The sequence below is a fragment of the Cryptomeria japonica genome, chromosome 2 (genome assembly GCF_030272615.1).
Source record: "Cryptomeria japonica chromosome 2, Sugi_1.0, whole genome shotgun sequence".
NCBI lineage: Eukaryota > Viridiplantae > Streptophyta > Pinopsida > Cupressales > Cupressaceae > Cryptomeria > Cryptomeria japonica.
Genome location: NC_081406.1, coordinates 99,695,514 through 99,713,246, shown reverse-complemented (window position 1 = coordinate 99,713,246; position 17,733 = coordinate 99,695,514). Strand labels below are relative to the sequence as shown.

General features: G+C 36.1%; 1 protein-coding gene across 1 annotated transcript in view; it reads left to right on the top strand.

The window, feature by feature from the left end:
• The window catches only part of LOC131035186 (actin-interacting protein 1-2), a 32,893-nt gene extending 19,421 nt beyond the window's left edge, over window positions 1-13,472 (top strand). The window contains exons 4-6 of the mRNA XM_057966834.2: window positions 10,311-10,736; window positions 12,042-12,449; window positions 12,854-13,472. Of these exons, the coding sequence (XP_057822817.2) occupies window positions 10,311-10,736; window positions 12,042-12,449; window positions 12,854-13,105 (1,086 nt within the window). The 3' untranslated portion in view covers window positions 13,106-13,472. The remainder of the gene's footprint in view (window positions 1-10,310; window positions 10,737-12,041; window positions 12,450-12,853) is intronic.
• Window positions 13,473-17,733: the final 4,261 nt, after the last annotated feature.

Sequence of the window (17,733 nt, the reverse complement as noted above, 5' to 3'; positions counted from 1 at the left end):
AACTGAACGAAGGAGGAAGGAAGTCTCCAAATAGAAGTCTCTGAAAACTGAGTAGGAGTCTCCAAGCTCGAATAAGCCACCACATAATCATGATCAAACTCAACCAAGAAATGTGTCAAATCAAGTGGAGGAAACTCATCAATGTCAATCCTTAAAGAAGATGAGGATGAATCAATTATCATGCTGATAGTAGGAAGCTCAACATGAGTATAAAGAACACGAAGATTCAAGTGACCAAACTTCTCCTCACAAACATGATTCATCCTTGATGGAAGGGTGTGAACATCAGCCATAGAAAAATTATCATCAGGAACAAAATGAGAAAAAGAATACAATCGTGATGCATGATCCACCACACCTGTAGCAATGATATCTCTAGTCTCCATATCTCTAATGAATACATAATCGGGAGTGACCTCAACTCTCTTACCTTGTGCCCCATGCTGAGGGAAGGGCCTTCACTTTGCCACTATCTATTAGAGAGAGAACCACCCAAGCGTAAGATAACAAAAAATATCAGCTTTCACTTCACTTCGAATTTTTGATATGTGCAATTATTGCATACTAAGGAATTAGTGAATGCTTTATTTTGCAATTGCTTGGGGAAGATTGGGTTGCAAAAACCCCAAACCTTCAAAGGTTAGTACTTTGAATTTTGTCTCAACCTGTATTGCTTTTAGATGTGAAGTGTGATTGGAGTTAGTTTGATTTCTTTCATACAAAGAAGCAAAGAGGTTGACACAATAGTGCCTCATTGATTCTTGTCTTTGTGCAATACAATGTTTGCCTTCTCTCAAAAAGGTGGGGGGCTGAGTTAGTATTGAGGTGATCGACTCGGCGATATTAATCCAATAGTGGTTGGACTAACCTCGATGAGAACCCCATGCTTAGAGAAGATGAGATTGTAGAATTTAAGAGACAAGTAGAGGAGGATGCAGTAGAAGTAAGAGGCATTGGATCAGGGGAGATCATGGTTGTGGATGAGGGTGGTCCTAAGGAGGAGTCCTTACCTTGTTGTAATTTGAGAGCAGAGTGGATGCTGCAATTGACATAGAGGAGTAGGATCCCAACCATCACTAGGATGTACATGAGGAAGAGGAAAAATTCAAATTGTTATAACTTGAATGAAATTGTAATTTTTGATTATGATTTTCAATCATCATGTGATTCATATCATATTATTGGCTGTTGTATTCACATGTTGTGATATTGTTCACCTTTTTATTCAAATCTAATATAAACACTACATTTTTTAGTTTTTTTATAGATCATTTCATATGTTTTGGTAATGTATTTTAAAATTTTCACAATATAATTTTGTTTTTCTAATGAATTAAGTATTTTTTAAATTATTTTTTTTGAGCTCTGCCAAGCAGCCAGGTCAGTCAAAATTGGGTTTGCTGAGTTGTGAGTTTTGAATCTATGGTCGTAATGACGTTTGTTATTATAGTGGCGAGGTTCCTGAGTTCCAGACCAATTTGTATTGTGCCATACCATTTACGTGTATTACATGATGCATGGTTGCAAGGGTGGGTGAAGTAGGTGTACCAGATTTTAAGATTTGGGAATTCAATAGATAAACACACTCATAGAGTCCAATAAAAATCATTAACAAGTAGATGAAGAAAGCATTAACTTAAGTTTACGCATTTTTGTGTGTGCTGATGAGGATACCAAAGATACGGCTTTTGGGGCCATGTGGCTAATCAAGCAGCTACAGGCATTAATCCACTCATGAGAGATGGCTTCTCATCATCGACAGATCTAAACAATTTTGGTTTCTCACCATCAATCTTGTTATCAGTTTGGTGGTGGGAAATTGGCTCTTTGACTCTCCTCCATAGGCACTTGATACTGCTCCTTGGTGATGTTCAGACATTTTTCATTGCCCAAATGAGCAATCAACTTGGCACAAATGCCTGACTTCCATTGACAATTTCTGCCTGTCTCTGGACCTGCATGTCAATGCTAGACAATATTGCAAGCTTATTGCTGCATGTCTGGAAATATTTTGTTAAATATAATGGAATGTGGAAACTTGAAGTCGATAAAGAAGATCTTGCTCCAGAAAATCCTTGCACTGTGTTGTTATCATAAATAAATCAACTTGCAATGTGAATTGAATTAAGCTGCGAAAAATTCAATCTCCCAGGAGAGTTGCTTTCTAATGTACATGGGTGTCAAAGAAGGGCCTGGCCTGGAAAGACATTCATCACACACTCACCATCTGGTATTTTGGGTCCTTGGGATATACCTGAAGAAGCAGTTAATGTATTTATTTCTGCCATATAACACATATTTGGCAATAACAATGTGCAAATGGTCCAAACTCTGACCCACGTGCATGCCATTATAACAGTGTGAATTGTTTTCGAGTTCTACTAAGGAGTTTGATAGAGATTGCTAGATGATTGGACTGAGGTGGATTGATCTAATACTGTTGTTTCCTGTGGGATATGTCATAAGGAAAGGTTTATTCATGATCTGTTCCTAGCTATGTTACCCTAAGTTTCTGGGATGGGGAAACGGGATGTTTTTTTTTTTTTTTTGCCATTTTAGGGGACAGAGGGGATGGCAGAGGGGACGGCTATATAAAAAATAGAGAAAATATAAAATATATAGGGAAATTCCAAGTTTGAAATATATTCATATGATAACAATGTAATATTGATAAAGGAGAAGTTATACTAATACATGTGGTATTATGAAAAGTCCCAAATAATATCCTAGAGTAAAATTTTGATAGTTTCATAGAACTGACCAGATCTTAGAACTGCCAGAAAGAACTAATCAGGATTGATTATATTCTTGAAGGGAAGTGACAAGGTATGGGTTATTAGTTTCTTTCTAATGAGATTAGAGGTTGAAAAATTTATTGGGTGGATTGGTGGTACTGGTCATAGAAAGCCTTAAATTCAGAGAAGTGATGTGATGAGATATATTATTAGTATTAATGGGCTGGTTAGCTGTTGATATTCTCTAAGATAGAGTGGTCTAAGCATCATTCCCATTTGTCTCAATGATTTCCTTGTTCTCTTCCTCAATAGCAATTGCCAGTTGAGTATCCTGTGAAGGATTGTTGATCTCAGAGGCATCAGTATTAAGTTATTAACAGTGTTCATGATATTGTGAAAATAATTCTTCTGAGCAGACTAAAAATAAACTATTATTATTGCAGAGTTTTGATATATATTATTGTAGAGTTTTGCAGAGTGAACCCTAGAAACTATGGTAATTAACCCTGTAAAATAACTAAGTTGAAGACTTGAGAACTTCTAAATAACTATCCTAAAAGCAGAAAAGTATGAGCAAGGATTAATTTCAGACACAAACAGTTAATTAAATTTTGACTTGAGTCACAGAGTCCAAAGGCTGTCCAAATCAAAGTTAAAATAAACTAATTGTGGTTGGAATCAAAGTTGTACACAGGTTACAGAAAAAGTAGTACTATCTCTGATTTATTTAAAAATATGATTTATTCTGAGTTTGGGTGTTTTTTTTTTGAAAATGAGGCACACCCAGGGGGGACGTCCAGCCGTCCCTGGGATGGTCAAGGGACATCTTGGATGTCCCTGGCCATCCTGGAGACAGCCAACCGTCCCCCCTCGGCATGCCCACTGTTTCCATGTTTTGGAAACATTTACAGCAAAAAATCATTTTTTGTGGACGGCAAGGGGTTTCTTAATGTCCCCCCGTCCCTGGGCTGTCTCCTTTTCCAAAATGGCTGCAAATCTAGGGGAAACATGTCCCCGGGTTTCACTGGTTCCTAGTCTTGCCACAGGAATATTTCTTGGTTTTCTGTCAAGCTTTGGTAGATATAATCTGGGATGACCTCATGAACATTTTTCTAACAGCCTATTCAAATTGTGATAAATCAAAATTTTCTTTAGTTTTTTCCATGCTCCACCAAGTTGGTAGGAAAACTACTTTTTGATTGTTTTGAATCTCAATGGTTAATTTAGAGAGCCAAGGGTTAAGGGATCCCCTTTACACCTCAACAGCACTACCCACCACATGGAATGATTATTCAAGGATATCTTGGTTTCAAAGTTGAAAACTAATCTGCCTCACCAAAGGTGTCATTTGACTGCTTTGCATGCCTACTAAACATGTTTCATGGCAAAGCTACTTGTCAGTTTTGAAGTGGCCAGGATGTTTAAGAGTATATAGAAATTGAGACTCATTTTTTTAACTATATTATGTTTCTTAAAACAATACAATGGAAAAAAAGAAAAGTTTACATTTTACAATTCCCTCAATGGATTTTCTATCCATTTGCATGGGGCCCACCCATCCATGGTTTTGGATAGCATTAATCTTCAGCCCATTTTCTTCATGATGTGCGACAAATAAGCCTTGAAATTTTGTGAAAACCTTTAGCACTCTCATGCATTGCCCACATCGTGCGAAGCATTTTCTTTAACTTAATTGAAGCTAAGTGTCAAAGGATCCCAATATGGGGAATAATGCAAATGAGTGGTAACAAGTACTTAAGTTTGGCTTCTATTTCTATTGGTTTGGTAATCCAATATTCAAGTTGTTTTCACTTGTAGGATGAAAGTATACTATAGTTCAACAGTACAGGTTTGGAAGGCAAAGGGGACAGGGAAGAGCCTAAATATTCCCAAGTTTTATCCATTTCCAATGTTAGCGTTATTATAACTTTGGCATTTGAATGGGTTGATAACTATATTTTTCTTCCCATTGAATGTGTGATACCAGAGGCTTCACAAAATTTATCCAAGCAACCCAAAACACTCCTGGCCTACAAGTTTCTTCTCAACAATAGTAGGGAATAGATCATTGACTAAGTGCATTGTAATTGTTTGGAACTAGGGCCAGGATAGGAATCCATCTAATTGTGCTTTCCATGTATGATAAGTGAACAAATAGCTAAATAGCTAAGTTCATGGATTTGGTCAAAAAACATTTGGGGGTTGGGTTTGTCCATATATTAATATAATTAATATATAATATTTAGTACAATAGTAAATTAATATTAGTAATTTCGTTACTATTAATAACAATAAAAATTGCAAAATCAGATGTTCGGCTTTATGTCTGCAATTGCAGTTGTTTAATGTTTCCAAGGCCTTTCCAACAAATTCTTTTGGTATGCATCCTGCAAGCATGCAATTCCAAGAGACCACATGTTATTGAGGCATTTTGTCAAACAATTCACATGCCTCGTGAATGCCTCCACACTTGGCATAGATATCTATTAAGGCATTGGCAAGTTGTAATATCTGATAAAAATCCACGATCAATTTTGCTTTGAAGGATATATCCATACCACAGTTCCCATACCTAGGCTTCTCTCAAACTTGAGAGTTAAAAAAATACTTTTCTTAAAAAGCAATATAATTTTCAGCAAAATACAAGTACAAAATGCATCAAATGAGTGTGGTGGGGTTCTAGGGGCAGTGCCTTTCGCAGGGGTCTGGGGGCAGTTCCCCCTGTGGGTTGAGACTCGATAGGCAACACCCTTGGTGTGTGCCCTGTCGCAGTATAGAGTGGGGTTAAGGTGCGGAGTGCCCATCACGAAGCCCAAAGTCTTTCAAAATCATGCAGACTCTCATGGCACATGCCATTTTCATAATTTTTAATAAAACAAAAAACCATGTTTTCTGAGTACAACTGCATCTGCTACATTCTAAAAAGTCTTGAAGCTTCATCAAGAACACTATTTTATGTATATCCTGCAATCATTGTATTCCATAATACCACATATTTTTGAGGTATTTTGTCAAATGGTTCATGTACCTTGTCATTATGTATGCTTTCATATTTACAAAAGCATTTCCAACTACAATATCTGATTAAAAGTAAAAACTTTCCATTATGGTTTGATAGATGACCATACCATGATCCAATGCTCTTATGTTGGCACAGGCTGAAGCATGCTGACAAAAGTGTATCAATTGGTTTAGACACTTGTTGATTGCATTTAATATTATTACTAGTGTTAATCCTCATGAGGGTACTTATGTTTTCTGTTTGCAATTTAGAGATTCCATGAGAAAACATCTCATTATATTAGCTGCAAATAAGCCCAAAAACATTAAGGATAAACGATGAATTAAATGTCAAATTAGAAAAATAGAAAAAATCACAAAAAAATGACAGATTTGTTGTGGTAGGAGTGGAAGGAGGTGATATTCAGGATGGGTTTGTCTTGGACAAACACAAAGCATTTTTAGAACCCTGGTTGGATGGCCAGATCTCTTTCCGAACTGATCCCAGATCTGGGCTCGATCGGACCCAAACTTGCAGTGTCGGGGTAAAAGCAGTAACATAGTAAATTTGAAAACAATTGCCATATTAATAACAGTTGGAAGGGCTCCTTACTTTCATTTATTGATTGACAAATATATGAAAGTCCAGGCACATGTGTGTGCCAACTTAAGAAATAGACCTGAAACAACTTACAACACAGGATTTAATGAAAGCTTTTAGAGCTAACTATCACTCACTGTATACAGATTAATATGTGGACTAGAACTGTGAATGGTCTGATGAAGAATCACCTTGTATAAACCTGCAGATGACCTTCTAATCCACTCCCAAGTACACGAGTCTGAGAGGGCAGGGTCTAGATATCAGGAGTGAACTGCTGCGCCTTGGATTAATTAATTCATAGACTTTGCGGACTGTAATGATCACCTCTTTATGGACTGTTTGCTGCTCTAGCCCTGCACTACACTTCAGGGTGCCAAAAATCGACGTAGGGTGCTCCAGGCCTGCAATGGGACTCCAGAATTGGCATGATCTACACAAACCCGGCTGCTATGACATGTTTGACTACTCAGGCAGCACACATATTATCTACTTACAGCAGCTGTGATCTGGTAAAGAATGGGTGCGACTCTGAAGACTGGTCAAAAATCAATATCAACTTCTTCCAATAGCCTTAAAATCCACAGACAATCTCGCTCCACTGGTCTGCAACTAACTCTCCACAATTCTGATCACTTCAATCCGGCAAATCGAACAAACTCAAATCAGTGCCAAACTGCAATTCTATGTTGGTATTTTGGATATGTTGATATACTACAAAGTGACTAATGATGACATCTTGGTTATTGAAGTTTTTGTTGATGATATAATCTTTGGAGGAGAAGATGGTTTGTGTAAAGACTTTTCTAACAAAATGCAGCAAGAATTTGAAATGTCTATGATTGGAGAGAAAAAATTCTTTTTAGGATTGCAGATTTCATAGACTGATAAAGGGGTATTCCTATGTCAATCTAAGTACTGAAGGAATTACTAAAGAGATTGATATGGAAAAACACATGGATAACACATATTATTCCTAGGGGGTAGTTGGTATATTGAATGACTTGGTATTTTGTATTTGGTTTTGTATTGCTTTGGCATTTGATGTCAAAGGGGGAGTAGTTGAGGATGAGAAAAAGGATAACAAAAGAGATCATCAGCTCAGGGGGAGCACTAGATTTTGAAGCAGACAGTTTTGGTCAATTTTGGACAACACTTTTTGGATACATTTTTTTTTGGCTTTTTCTCATGAGTGTTGCCATCAATGCCAAAGGGGGAGATTGTTGGTATTTTGGATATGTCGATATGGTTTTGTCATTGATGTCAACACTTGTCATCGCTTGTCAAACACTTATCAGGTAATTTTGGTTGTGTTCACCGGCAAGACAGAGACTTATGCAAGACACTGGTATTTGGTTCACCGACAGATTATATTGTTCACCGACACTTGGAATGACTTGAAAACTACTTGGTTATGTTGAAGACATTATTCAATCACTTGGTTGTGGCGATTTGGTTAATTGTTTATTCGGGTTTGCATATTTGCTGTTACCGACAAATAGGTCCAGGATAAGCACCGACAGACTTATCTATTCCAGATCAGCACGACATGTTATGGAGATGATTTATTATTGTTGTAAATGCATTGAGCTGACATCATGCATTGGATATTGATTTACTTGTAATTGATTTTATTGTAATATCTTTTAGTGAGCCGACCTATTCAATTGGTCTTAGGTTATGGTATATATCTAAGATCTTATTTGTTAGATCAAATGTAGCTGGGATTGTGAATACGAAAAGGATTGCAATAAGGTATATGCGAAAATAAGCAGAGCTATACACACAGACATCATTTGAAGGTTGAAGGAGGATTTTGTGAAGGCAATAAGAACTAAACCGGTACTGAATCCAGCATATGAAGATGCTATTTTATGCAGTACATTATCATTGGATTTAACCATCCAATTGTAGTCAGTGTGACTCTCATTTTGTGATTGAGTAGTGAGCTCTAAGCAGCTGGCCTTTCTGCATGTGCAGAATCCATATTGTAAACACATACTATCTGCAGTAGAATTACTTGATGGTGGGTAAGGCTTCCCACCGTGGTTTTTCTCCTTACAGGGTTTCCACGTACAAACATTGGTGTTATGTGTTGTGGATGTTATTGTCTTTCTGTTTCATGCATTAATCTTCACCTGTATTGCAATTAACTATTAAAACTGTCTACCGACATAAAGTTTGGTTTACTAGTATTAAGTACTAAGTTTTGGTTAAGTTAATATTTGGTTGAATTTATTGGACAACTGATTCACCCCCCCCTCAGTTGTCTCCGGGACTTAACATTCTAGTGTACAATTGCCAAGTAAGAAGTAAGGGTTTTCAGCCTAACCTTGGGGATTTGCAGTCAAGGGGGTTTTATCCCTAGATGCAACTTAAACTTGAAACTTGATATTGAATGCCAGAATAAGAAATTGGATGATGCAACTGAGCCAATGAATCCTGTAAATATACCTTCCACAAATAGGACATGGGCTCTATGTTTTTGCTGACTTTTGGAACTGCCTTTATTTTTATTTTCTATATTTATATTTATATTTAATTAATTAATCTATTTTTACTATTATTTTTTATTTTAGCTAGTGTTTAAAAACACTTCTATTTCATTTTAAGTTAATAATATTAACATATCTTAATTTGGGAAAGGGGACATGTTGCAGTGAGTGTGTTGGGTGTGTGATTTCACGTGAAATGATGTTGATATGCTTCTGTATGGCCATGCCTTCCGAGACAACAATGATATCATTTAAAATGGATATGCTTTGGAAAAAACCAACGTGTTTAATTTGACCAAGAAGGTGGAGCGCATGCATGAAGGAATAAAGTTTTGTCTAAAAGTTTGTGTGACATTTAGCAGGTTCGTCCTCCTCACACTTGTAATCAACTCTAGAATACGAACTATTATGTTAATTTTAAATTTTAATATTAAGCTGGCTGATAAGCTTGCCAAAGAATTCACTCTTAAAAGTTTTTTGGTTGACACACGACAAATATGGGCATTTGAAAATTCAGATTGCCTTTTGAATTTAATAGAGGAAATTGAAGTTACAGGTGGCTTTTTGTTTATCATTTGTATGAGAGTTGCATGTAGCTAGCCAACTGATAATGGCATTATCACATATTGCGCATTGGGAATGTGATTTCACATGAAATAATGTTGATAAGCTTCTGCATGGCCACACTATGTTGTTCAGTAATTCCTGGATCAGAACGCCAACTTATAATATTAGAAATGTTCCTTGGCTATTTACACAAATTCAATGTGAGCCTGCCATCATCAGACTCGATCATTTAGATGCACTCGGTCAAATGTTTGGCAAAGGTTCAGAAAACTCATTGCATTGTGGATCTCCCATTTAATTCAGTGTGGTTGTGTGCCTCTGGTAGCCCTTTCATCTGTGATTGACTAGGTGTTGTGGTTTTGCCACTCCTATTTGTTGCATAACATGAAATAGGAATTGTTGAAACATAAAAGAGTAATGCATGGCCCAGGTCTGTAGCAACTATATAGAAGATATGTTTCTAGCAGCTGCAGTTTATATGGAAATTTCATTACATTACATGCCTTGATCCTAAGGGCATCAATGAATATGATGAAAGAGTTTTTCACTCATTAACATCTGCACACGACATTCTGTAAGCAACAATGTTATTATTGGCATCTACATGGGACATCTGTAAACAACAATATGATCATTTTTATAAGTGTAAACACATGATTTCTTCAAGCTTTACATACCTCTAGAAATCAAATGCAGAGTATAAGTACGGAATGACTTTTGATTTAAAGGTTATCTAGTTTCAGGTATTCTAGTTGCACTTCTAACAATCTTGTTTTAGTAAGTAAATCAATTTTTATTTCAATTCTTGTACTTGCTTTTCAATTTTCAGCTTCTATGGGTTGCAAATATATTTAAGCCAAAGTAAGTTAGCTTAGTGTGTGATGTACAGTCTTTGTGTTATGTGCTGTACAGGTACTTACTGTGTCAGCAGATAAGTCTGCAAAAATATGGGAGATTAATGAAACAGGGAATGGAACAATAAAGAAAACATTGACATTTGGAAGCCAAGGGGGAGCAGAGGACATGCTAGTCGGCTGCCTTTGGCTAAATGATTATCTGATTACCATTTCTCTTGGTGGCATGATGAGTTTATTTTCTGCAAGTAATCCAGATAAACCACCAAAGCTAATTTCTGGTCACATCAAGAGTATAAATGCAATTGCATTTTCTCTTCACAACGGACAAAGTGAGATTTACTCAAGCAGCTATGATGGCATAATTGTTAGATGGATACTTGGTTCTGGCTATGCTGGCCGTGTAGAGAGGAAGGATAGTAGCCAAATTAAATGCCTTGCAACAGTTGAAGGAGAGCTTATAGCATGTGGCTTTGATAATAAGGTGAAGCCTTGTTCCTGCCAAAGGTTTTATTCAGTATTCCTGTCTTATAGCAGTTCTCATCTTTTTCTGAGGAATTGATCATGAAGAAATCCAGGAGGCACTTGGGTGGCATTTTGCATAGCGAACAGTGGAAAATATTGAAAATCCAAATTTTTGATATTTTCTAAGTTTTAGTAAATTGCATTTTTGGAGGCCTTTGGAGTGGTATTCATACTTCCTGAAACTGTTTGAAAGGTCTAGAAGAGATCTAGTTTCAGTCCATTGGATTGGATTGCTGAATCCAGGAAGTCCGAATTCTGCTCCAAAGGCCTCTGAAAATGCAATTTACTAAAACGTTTAAAGTACCAAAAAATTGGATTTTTGATATTTTCCACCATTCGCTGTGCAAATACCACCCAACTGCTCTTAGATTGCTTTGGGATCAGGAGTGCACCTTGTTTATGTATTTCTCTGTATTTTGCATATGGTAGAGCAATTTTCAATAGAATGTAGGTTCACAATTGCATGTTACATTACTTGCTAATCTGAGCATGTGAGCAGTAACTCTGTGCTTTCCTTTCCTCCATCCCACCAAAATAACGTATCCAAGAGAAGGGGGAAATCTTTCCCATTTCTTATGCCTATCCTCTATGTGCTGCTTTGTCACAATGTAATAATTTTAATCTCTACTTCTATTGCACCATCAAGATTCCAACTTATTTTCCACCATTCGCTGTGCAAATGCCACCCAACTGCTCCTAGATTGCTTTGGGATCCAGGAGTGCACCTTGTTTATGTATTTCTCTGTATTTTGCATATGGTAGAGCAATTTTCAATAGAATGAAGGTTCACAATTGCATGTTACATTACTTGCTAATCTGAGCATGTGAGCAGTAACTCTGTGCTTTCCTTTCCTCCATCCCACCAAATTAACGTATCCAAGAGAAGGGGGAAATCTTTCCCATTTCTTATGGCTATCTTCTATGTGCTGCTTTGTCACAATGTAATAATTTTAACCTCTACTTCTATTGCACCATGAAGATTCCAACTTAATGCATTGTTTGTTCATCATATCTGTTATTGATGTATATTTAATGTTTTGTATTCTTGAACAGCCCAGCCTGACTCCTAGTACTGCTTCTGTGGAAATGGAAACAATAATTATGAATTTCTACCACTGCTGCACATCTAGTGATTGCACATTCTTTAATTTCATTATTCTTGTGGACCATTTTCCAAATTATCATTCTCATTTTAAAATTCTGACGATGGGAATGATTTTCTTGGGTGAAAATGGTTTGAGCTGCAATCTTTGACTCTTGACAGGTCAGAAGAATACCTTTGCTATCAGAGCAGCAGATAAATGCAGAACCAATTGATGTTGGGGCACAGATCAAGGATCTTGACGTGTCAGTTGGTTGCCCTGATCTTGCTTTTGTTTCCACTGATGCTGGGGTAATTATTATCCGAGGATCAAAAATGGTATCAACCACTGATGTTGGCTATGCAGTGACAGCTGCTGCAGTATCTCCTGATGGAGCAGAAGCTGTCATTGGTGGCCAGGATGGAAAATTGCATGTTTACTCAATCAAAGGTGACACTCTTGTGGAAGAATCTGTTCTTGAAAGACATCGTGGTCCAATCAATTCAGTCCGTTATTCTCCTGATGGATCCATGTTTGCATCTGGGGACCTGAATAGAGAAGCTGTTGTGTGGGATCGTGTAACTAGGGAGGTAAGAAATTATTCCAAAATAAGGATTTTCTTAGGAAATGGTAACCATTTACATGCAGGAGGTATTTCTCATGCGTGTAAGCAAATCCTTGCACACATTTTGATGTTCTACACAGTACATAATATTTCATACTTTCCAATGTTTCACCATTTCCTCTTTCTTCCCTGGCATGCATTGTATTACTTTAGCTAATTTTTACCAAGTGTTTTGATTGGGAAATGCAACACTGAATGACAATTTGATTCAGATATCCCTAACCATTTATGTGTAAACTTCTCTCAAACTTTATGGTTCCACTATTTTTTGTTTTTGCAAAATGGAATACCAAAGTGGTGATGGTAGATTTTGGGATGTCTCAGATTGAAACTTTAATGTGTATTTGAACACGCTGTTGTTTGTTTCAGATAAAGGTCAAGAACATGCTTTACCACACTGCTCGTATCAATTGTCTTGCTTGGTCGCCAGATAGCACTAGAGTGGCAACAGGGTCTCTGGACAACTGCATTTTGGTATATGAAGTGGGTAAGCCAGCATCTGCTCGAATCACAATTAAGGGGGCTCACTTGGGTGGTGTTCATGGTTTAGCATTCAGCGACCAAAGTACTGTCATTAGTGTGGGAGAAGATGTATGTGTACGTGTGTGGAAACTACCATAGGTCTGTAGTTGGTGTAAAATTTAATTTATAATTAAGATTAGGAATATAGCTGTTTTGAAGCAAAGGGTTATCACTTACACCAACTTGTGCCATGTTTCTTGTGCTTGTTTGCAAGCTTGAAATTTTTTGGTGCTGTTTTTTTATTGTGAAAAGTGGAAGATATATATCATACTCTTGTGTTTATAGATATTAAATATTTTAGCAATGCCTCTTTAGGCTAGACAGCTGAGGATAAATTGATGGAAGGGGAAGTTGACCGCTTATATGGTTGCTCGGAAAGGTATAATTGATTGTATTTATTGTGGCTCGCACTGTGTACCTTCAATTAGAAGTCAAGCTTAGAATTTAAGTATTTTAAACTTTTTTCTGTAGTGTTGGCAAAATTGGCAATTAAGTTATTAATATAATATAAATTAGTTAACCTTTGAGATGTTCCAATTTTATGCCAAAAAAACTTACAAAAAAAATTCACCAGAAGTTCAAGAAAAACTTCAGAAATTCTGATTATTTTGCTATTTTCCTGACAATATTAACGATTTAAAAACCTTTTATTATATTTCCATGTCTCTTTTTTTTTGTTTCCAGTTTTTAACTTTTTAGGCCCTTAAACACCTTTTTGCAATCACTATATTGGTAAAATTGCAATAGGTTGTTTGTTTTGGTGAAAATGGGCATATTTTCTTCATTTCTGTTAACATAAAAAAATATTTTATATCCAGCATTTTTAGTTGAAAACATTTGTTACATTAACCTTAAACAAATTCTCCTGGCCCTTTCTGGTATAGTAGAACTGGGGCTATATTAAATCTAATGGGACAAGAGTTTTTGGTTGTTAGATCTTTTCCGTTGCCCTTAAATCATGCTGAAGCCAGCGGTTTGGGAACTATTACCATTTAGCTTGTGCCTCTAGTATCTGAGAATGTCTACTTTATTATCAACTTATTATTTGACCATGGCTTCATTGTTTTTGTTGTTGCTTAATATGTGTAATTGGAGGAGACTGCCACCATTGGAGAAGCATTATATTGAGGGCCTAGGGAATTACAACTGAGTGCATTATTGGCCCACTGCTACATTTCTTGCAAATATTTCTTAATGGTGTTTTGCATGTCTACGTGAGTCATAATATTTTCCTATTAGCATTCTTGAAGTTTGTTTTCTGTGATTTTTCTGTCAGAAATATTTACGTAGGTAGACAAAATAGTCACCAGGGAATTCCATTACAATGATGAGGGCCCGTCACCCATCTACCCACACATATACACAAATTAGATTTGAAATTGCATCACCGTTTATAGGTAACTGTGCTGATTGTGTTTCTCATGGTTTAAATAGCTTCTGTGTAGTTATCATGCTGATGAATTAGGTTGCTTTTCAGTTCAAATCTTAAGAGATCCATCTTTTACTAAAGTATCTTTAATATAAAAAATGCCCAACCAAGCAGGCGCTTGAAAATAATCGTTCTGTAATTTATTTGTTCTCCTGGTCATCCTCTCTGTTTGGGGATTTTGAAAAGGTTTTTTATGTTTGTCAAAGTTTCGACCCTAAGTGCAAATTCAGCACTTTGGTGAAGTATACAAGTTGTTTGCTACGATCGGGGCCTTGGAGGACAAACACTCTTCATTAATTAAGTGTGCAAAAAATAAAGTGTATTTTGAATGAGAGGATGAGAACTATATTAGAGTGCAATGTCTAATGGAAAGACAAATAACAAAACATTCAGACACTACCATAAAAACTATAGCATGCTAAGTTGTATTATACAATAGTGCTATAAGGTCTGTGTGGTTGAATGCATGAATGCTTAAGTTATCCTCATGTTTCTACCACTAATGCAATGTCCCCTTTTTGTGAATGCCCTAATTTTTTCCTTAAATCACAACTGTGAAGTGAAACATCAAACAAGAAATAAGACAGGGTTAGTGATATCATTTACCTGATTGAGTTCTTGCAAATATGTAAGGAAATTATTTGAAACATAATTCATAAAATAGACCTTTTTAGGAACATTAATTTAAATCAAAAGCATAAATCTTTCTTACTAGGTTAGAAACAGTATCAGTGAGTCATGATTAAGTGATGGTTGATTAGGTGATTGAAGAGTGATGATGTAATGAATGCTTGTTTCATATATTGCTGAATGATGATTGACTGAATGCTGATTTAATAGTATGAGTTGTTGATTGATTGTTTGCTTGATTTGATATTTGATGATTGTTTTTGTGGATCCATGAGTGATCAGTGATGATTGATGATTGAGTTAGTGATCCTTGAATGCTTGGAATGATCTCTCTTTTATACTTTATTGGTGGAAGAGGCACCACCTTTCCTAGGAATTTAGGCACCACATTTTATAACAATTGAGTCACCATTTTTCATTGCTGCTTTTGAGAATAATATATTATTCTCCAGATTGATCCCCCTTCCATCTCTTCCTCAAATGAACCTTCTTGCCTTTATATCTTCCCATGAGAGGGAGAGGTCACATCTCTTCATAATGCTTGCTCTTTGGAAAGAGAGACAACCTTTCACGATTTCCACCCTTTGAAATATTACAACTCTTCATAACTCTTGCCCTTTGGAAGAGACAACCTTTAACAATTAGCACCATTTGAAAAAGTGCAACCCTTCATAATTTTTGCCATTTGAAAGAGTCACTTCCTTATCTACTTCCCATTCCTTTCTTCTTCCATTTATCCTAACTTGATTCACATGCTTCATTCATTTCTTTCCTCCTCCTTCCCCTTTTTAAATGATCTCTTCTCCCTCTTATTCCATGCCTCATGACCATTCGTTAACTTAATTATATTTTAATTATATTATATTATATTTTTATTATTTCATGTTTTAATTTATTATTTATTATTAAATCCTATTTGAAAATGTGGACATTACAACTAAGCTATCTAGCTCCCCATCCATTTTAACAAAGATTGGTAGTATACATTATTATACATGTAGGTGAGAGATGAGCAACATGGAAGTTGCAAAAACATGACACTTTATTGAATTTTGCCTCAATTCCTCTATAAGACTATTATTTGAGAAAGATTCTATAGATATATGTTATTAGGTGTGCTAGATGTTAGGTTGTGTTATTACTACATATTCTATGACAAAGTTGATGAAGTCGCATAAGCTATTTGTAAATGTTGACGAAGTTTTAAGCTCTCGAGTATCTTAGATCCTTCTAAATGAATCATTGGTTTTAGAATTAATTGTTCCATTGTGTGGATTTTGGAATAAGATGTGTGAATTGTTGAGTGGCTTGCACTTTTGTGAACCATTTCCCTTGAGAAGGAATTTTACCCACTTTAACAAACTAGAAGAAGGATTTGTTGTTGGTGTATCAATTTAATGCAAGCCTCAATTATCTAATTAACATTTGCTAGAGGCAAAATTTGGATTTATTTTAGTTGTTTCTATGTCATGGGGAGAGCCCAACAAAGGCGACTAATGATGTCACAAAAGTTTTGTATTATTTGAAGATAGGGTGTAGACCAAGACAGGTAGGAAAGTAAGCTTGAAAGCATTGGTGATAGTGTAGGATTTGTATCGATGTGGATGAAGCTTGTAGTAAGGTCTTGGGAATTTTCCTTTCAACAAATGTTACTATATTTGATCTCCAACTTTGTAAGGTGTGCAAAAGTTGTCATTGTATTTCTTGTATTCAACTTTCATAATTTGAAGATTTGTTTGTATTTGTTATTGTATCTATTGAATGTATTCAATGAATTTTGGGGCCTTGTCAACTTCTTTTGGGTTCAAGGAGTTACTATTGGGGATGGTGGCATATGATATGTTAGTGAATGGGTGCCAATGGTTGGAAACCCAAGTAGCCCTAAATAGGACTGTGTACTACAAAGTTGTGAAGAGCTCTATTGTAGTTGGGTATGAAAGACAAGCTTTCATCTGATGTGCATAGCTTGCTTGAGTTGAATAGTTGAAGGTGCACCACCATCTTGTTTATTACTTCAACATGCTTATTATTTATTGGTGGAAGGAACAAACATGTCCAACTTTGTGACAATAAGTGAGCATAATGTTTTCCAAAAATGGCTTTAGAATTTGGTGTCTCCATTAGAGATGATTGTGAATGGTAATTGAAAGTGACCTTGTATGTTTTGAAAGTATAGTTGAGCTATTTTGAGAGCTGAGATATACTTTTTGCAAGGCATTATCCATGAGTGTGGATAGCCATTACTCTTTGCAATGTTGGGATAATGAGACAAAAAGTTTGTGAAAATAGACTATGGCAGCATGTGGTGAAGAATTGGATATGACTAATGATGACTCAACATAGATGTGGCTAGCATAAGTACTTATGCAATACGATGAGGGTCTTCTAAACTTTTAAGTGTCCTACATCCTTGTTGAAATGAGCCTCCCATATGAGTTTTTGTTGCCATTCTTTGCGTGGTACATAAAAATGACCAAGATGATATAAAAATCCATTTGCAAGTTGATGCTTGGAATTGGCTTACCACTATGTAAGGTTTGATGGATTTTTGAGAATTTTGCATTTGATCTATTTTAATATTTGCCATGTGTCAATCTGATGCCCTCATGTAACTAGAGGTTGACTTTTATCAATTTTCTATTTGAATTGGAACTTCCCTTGTGCCTCA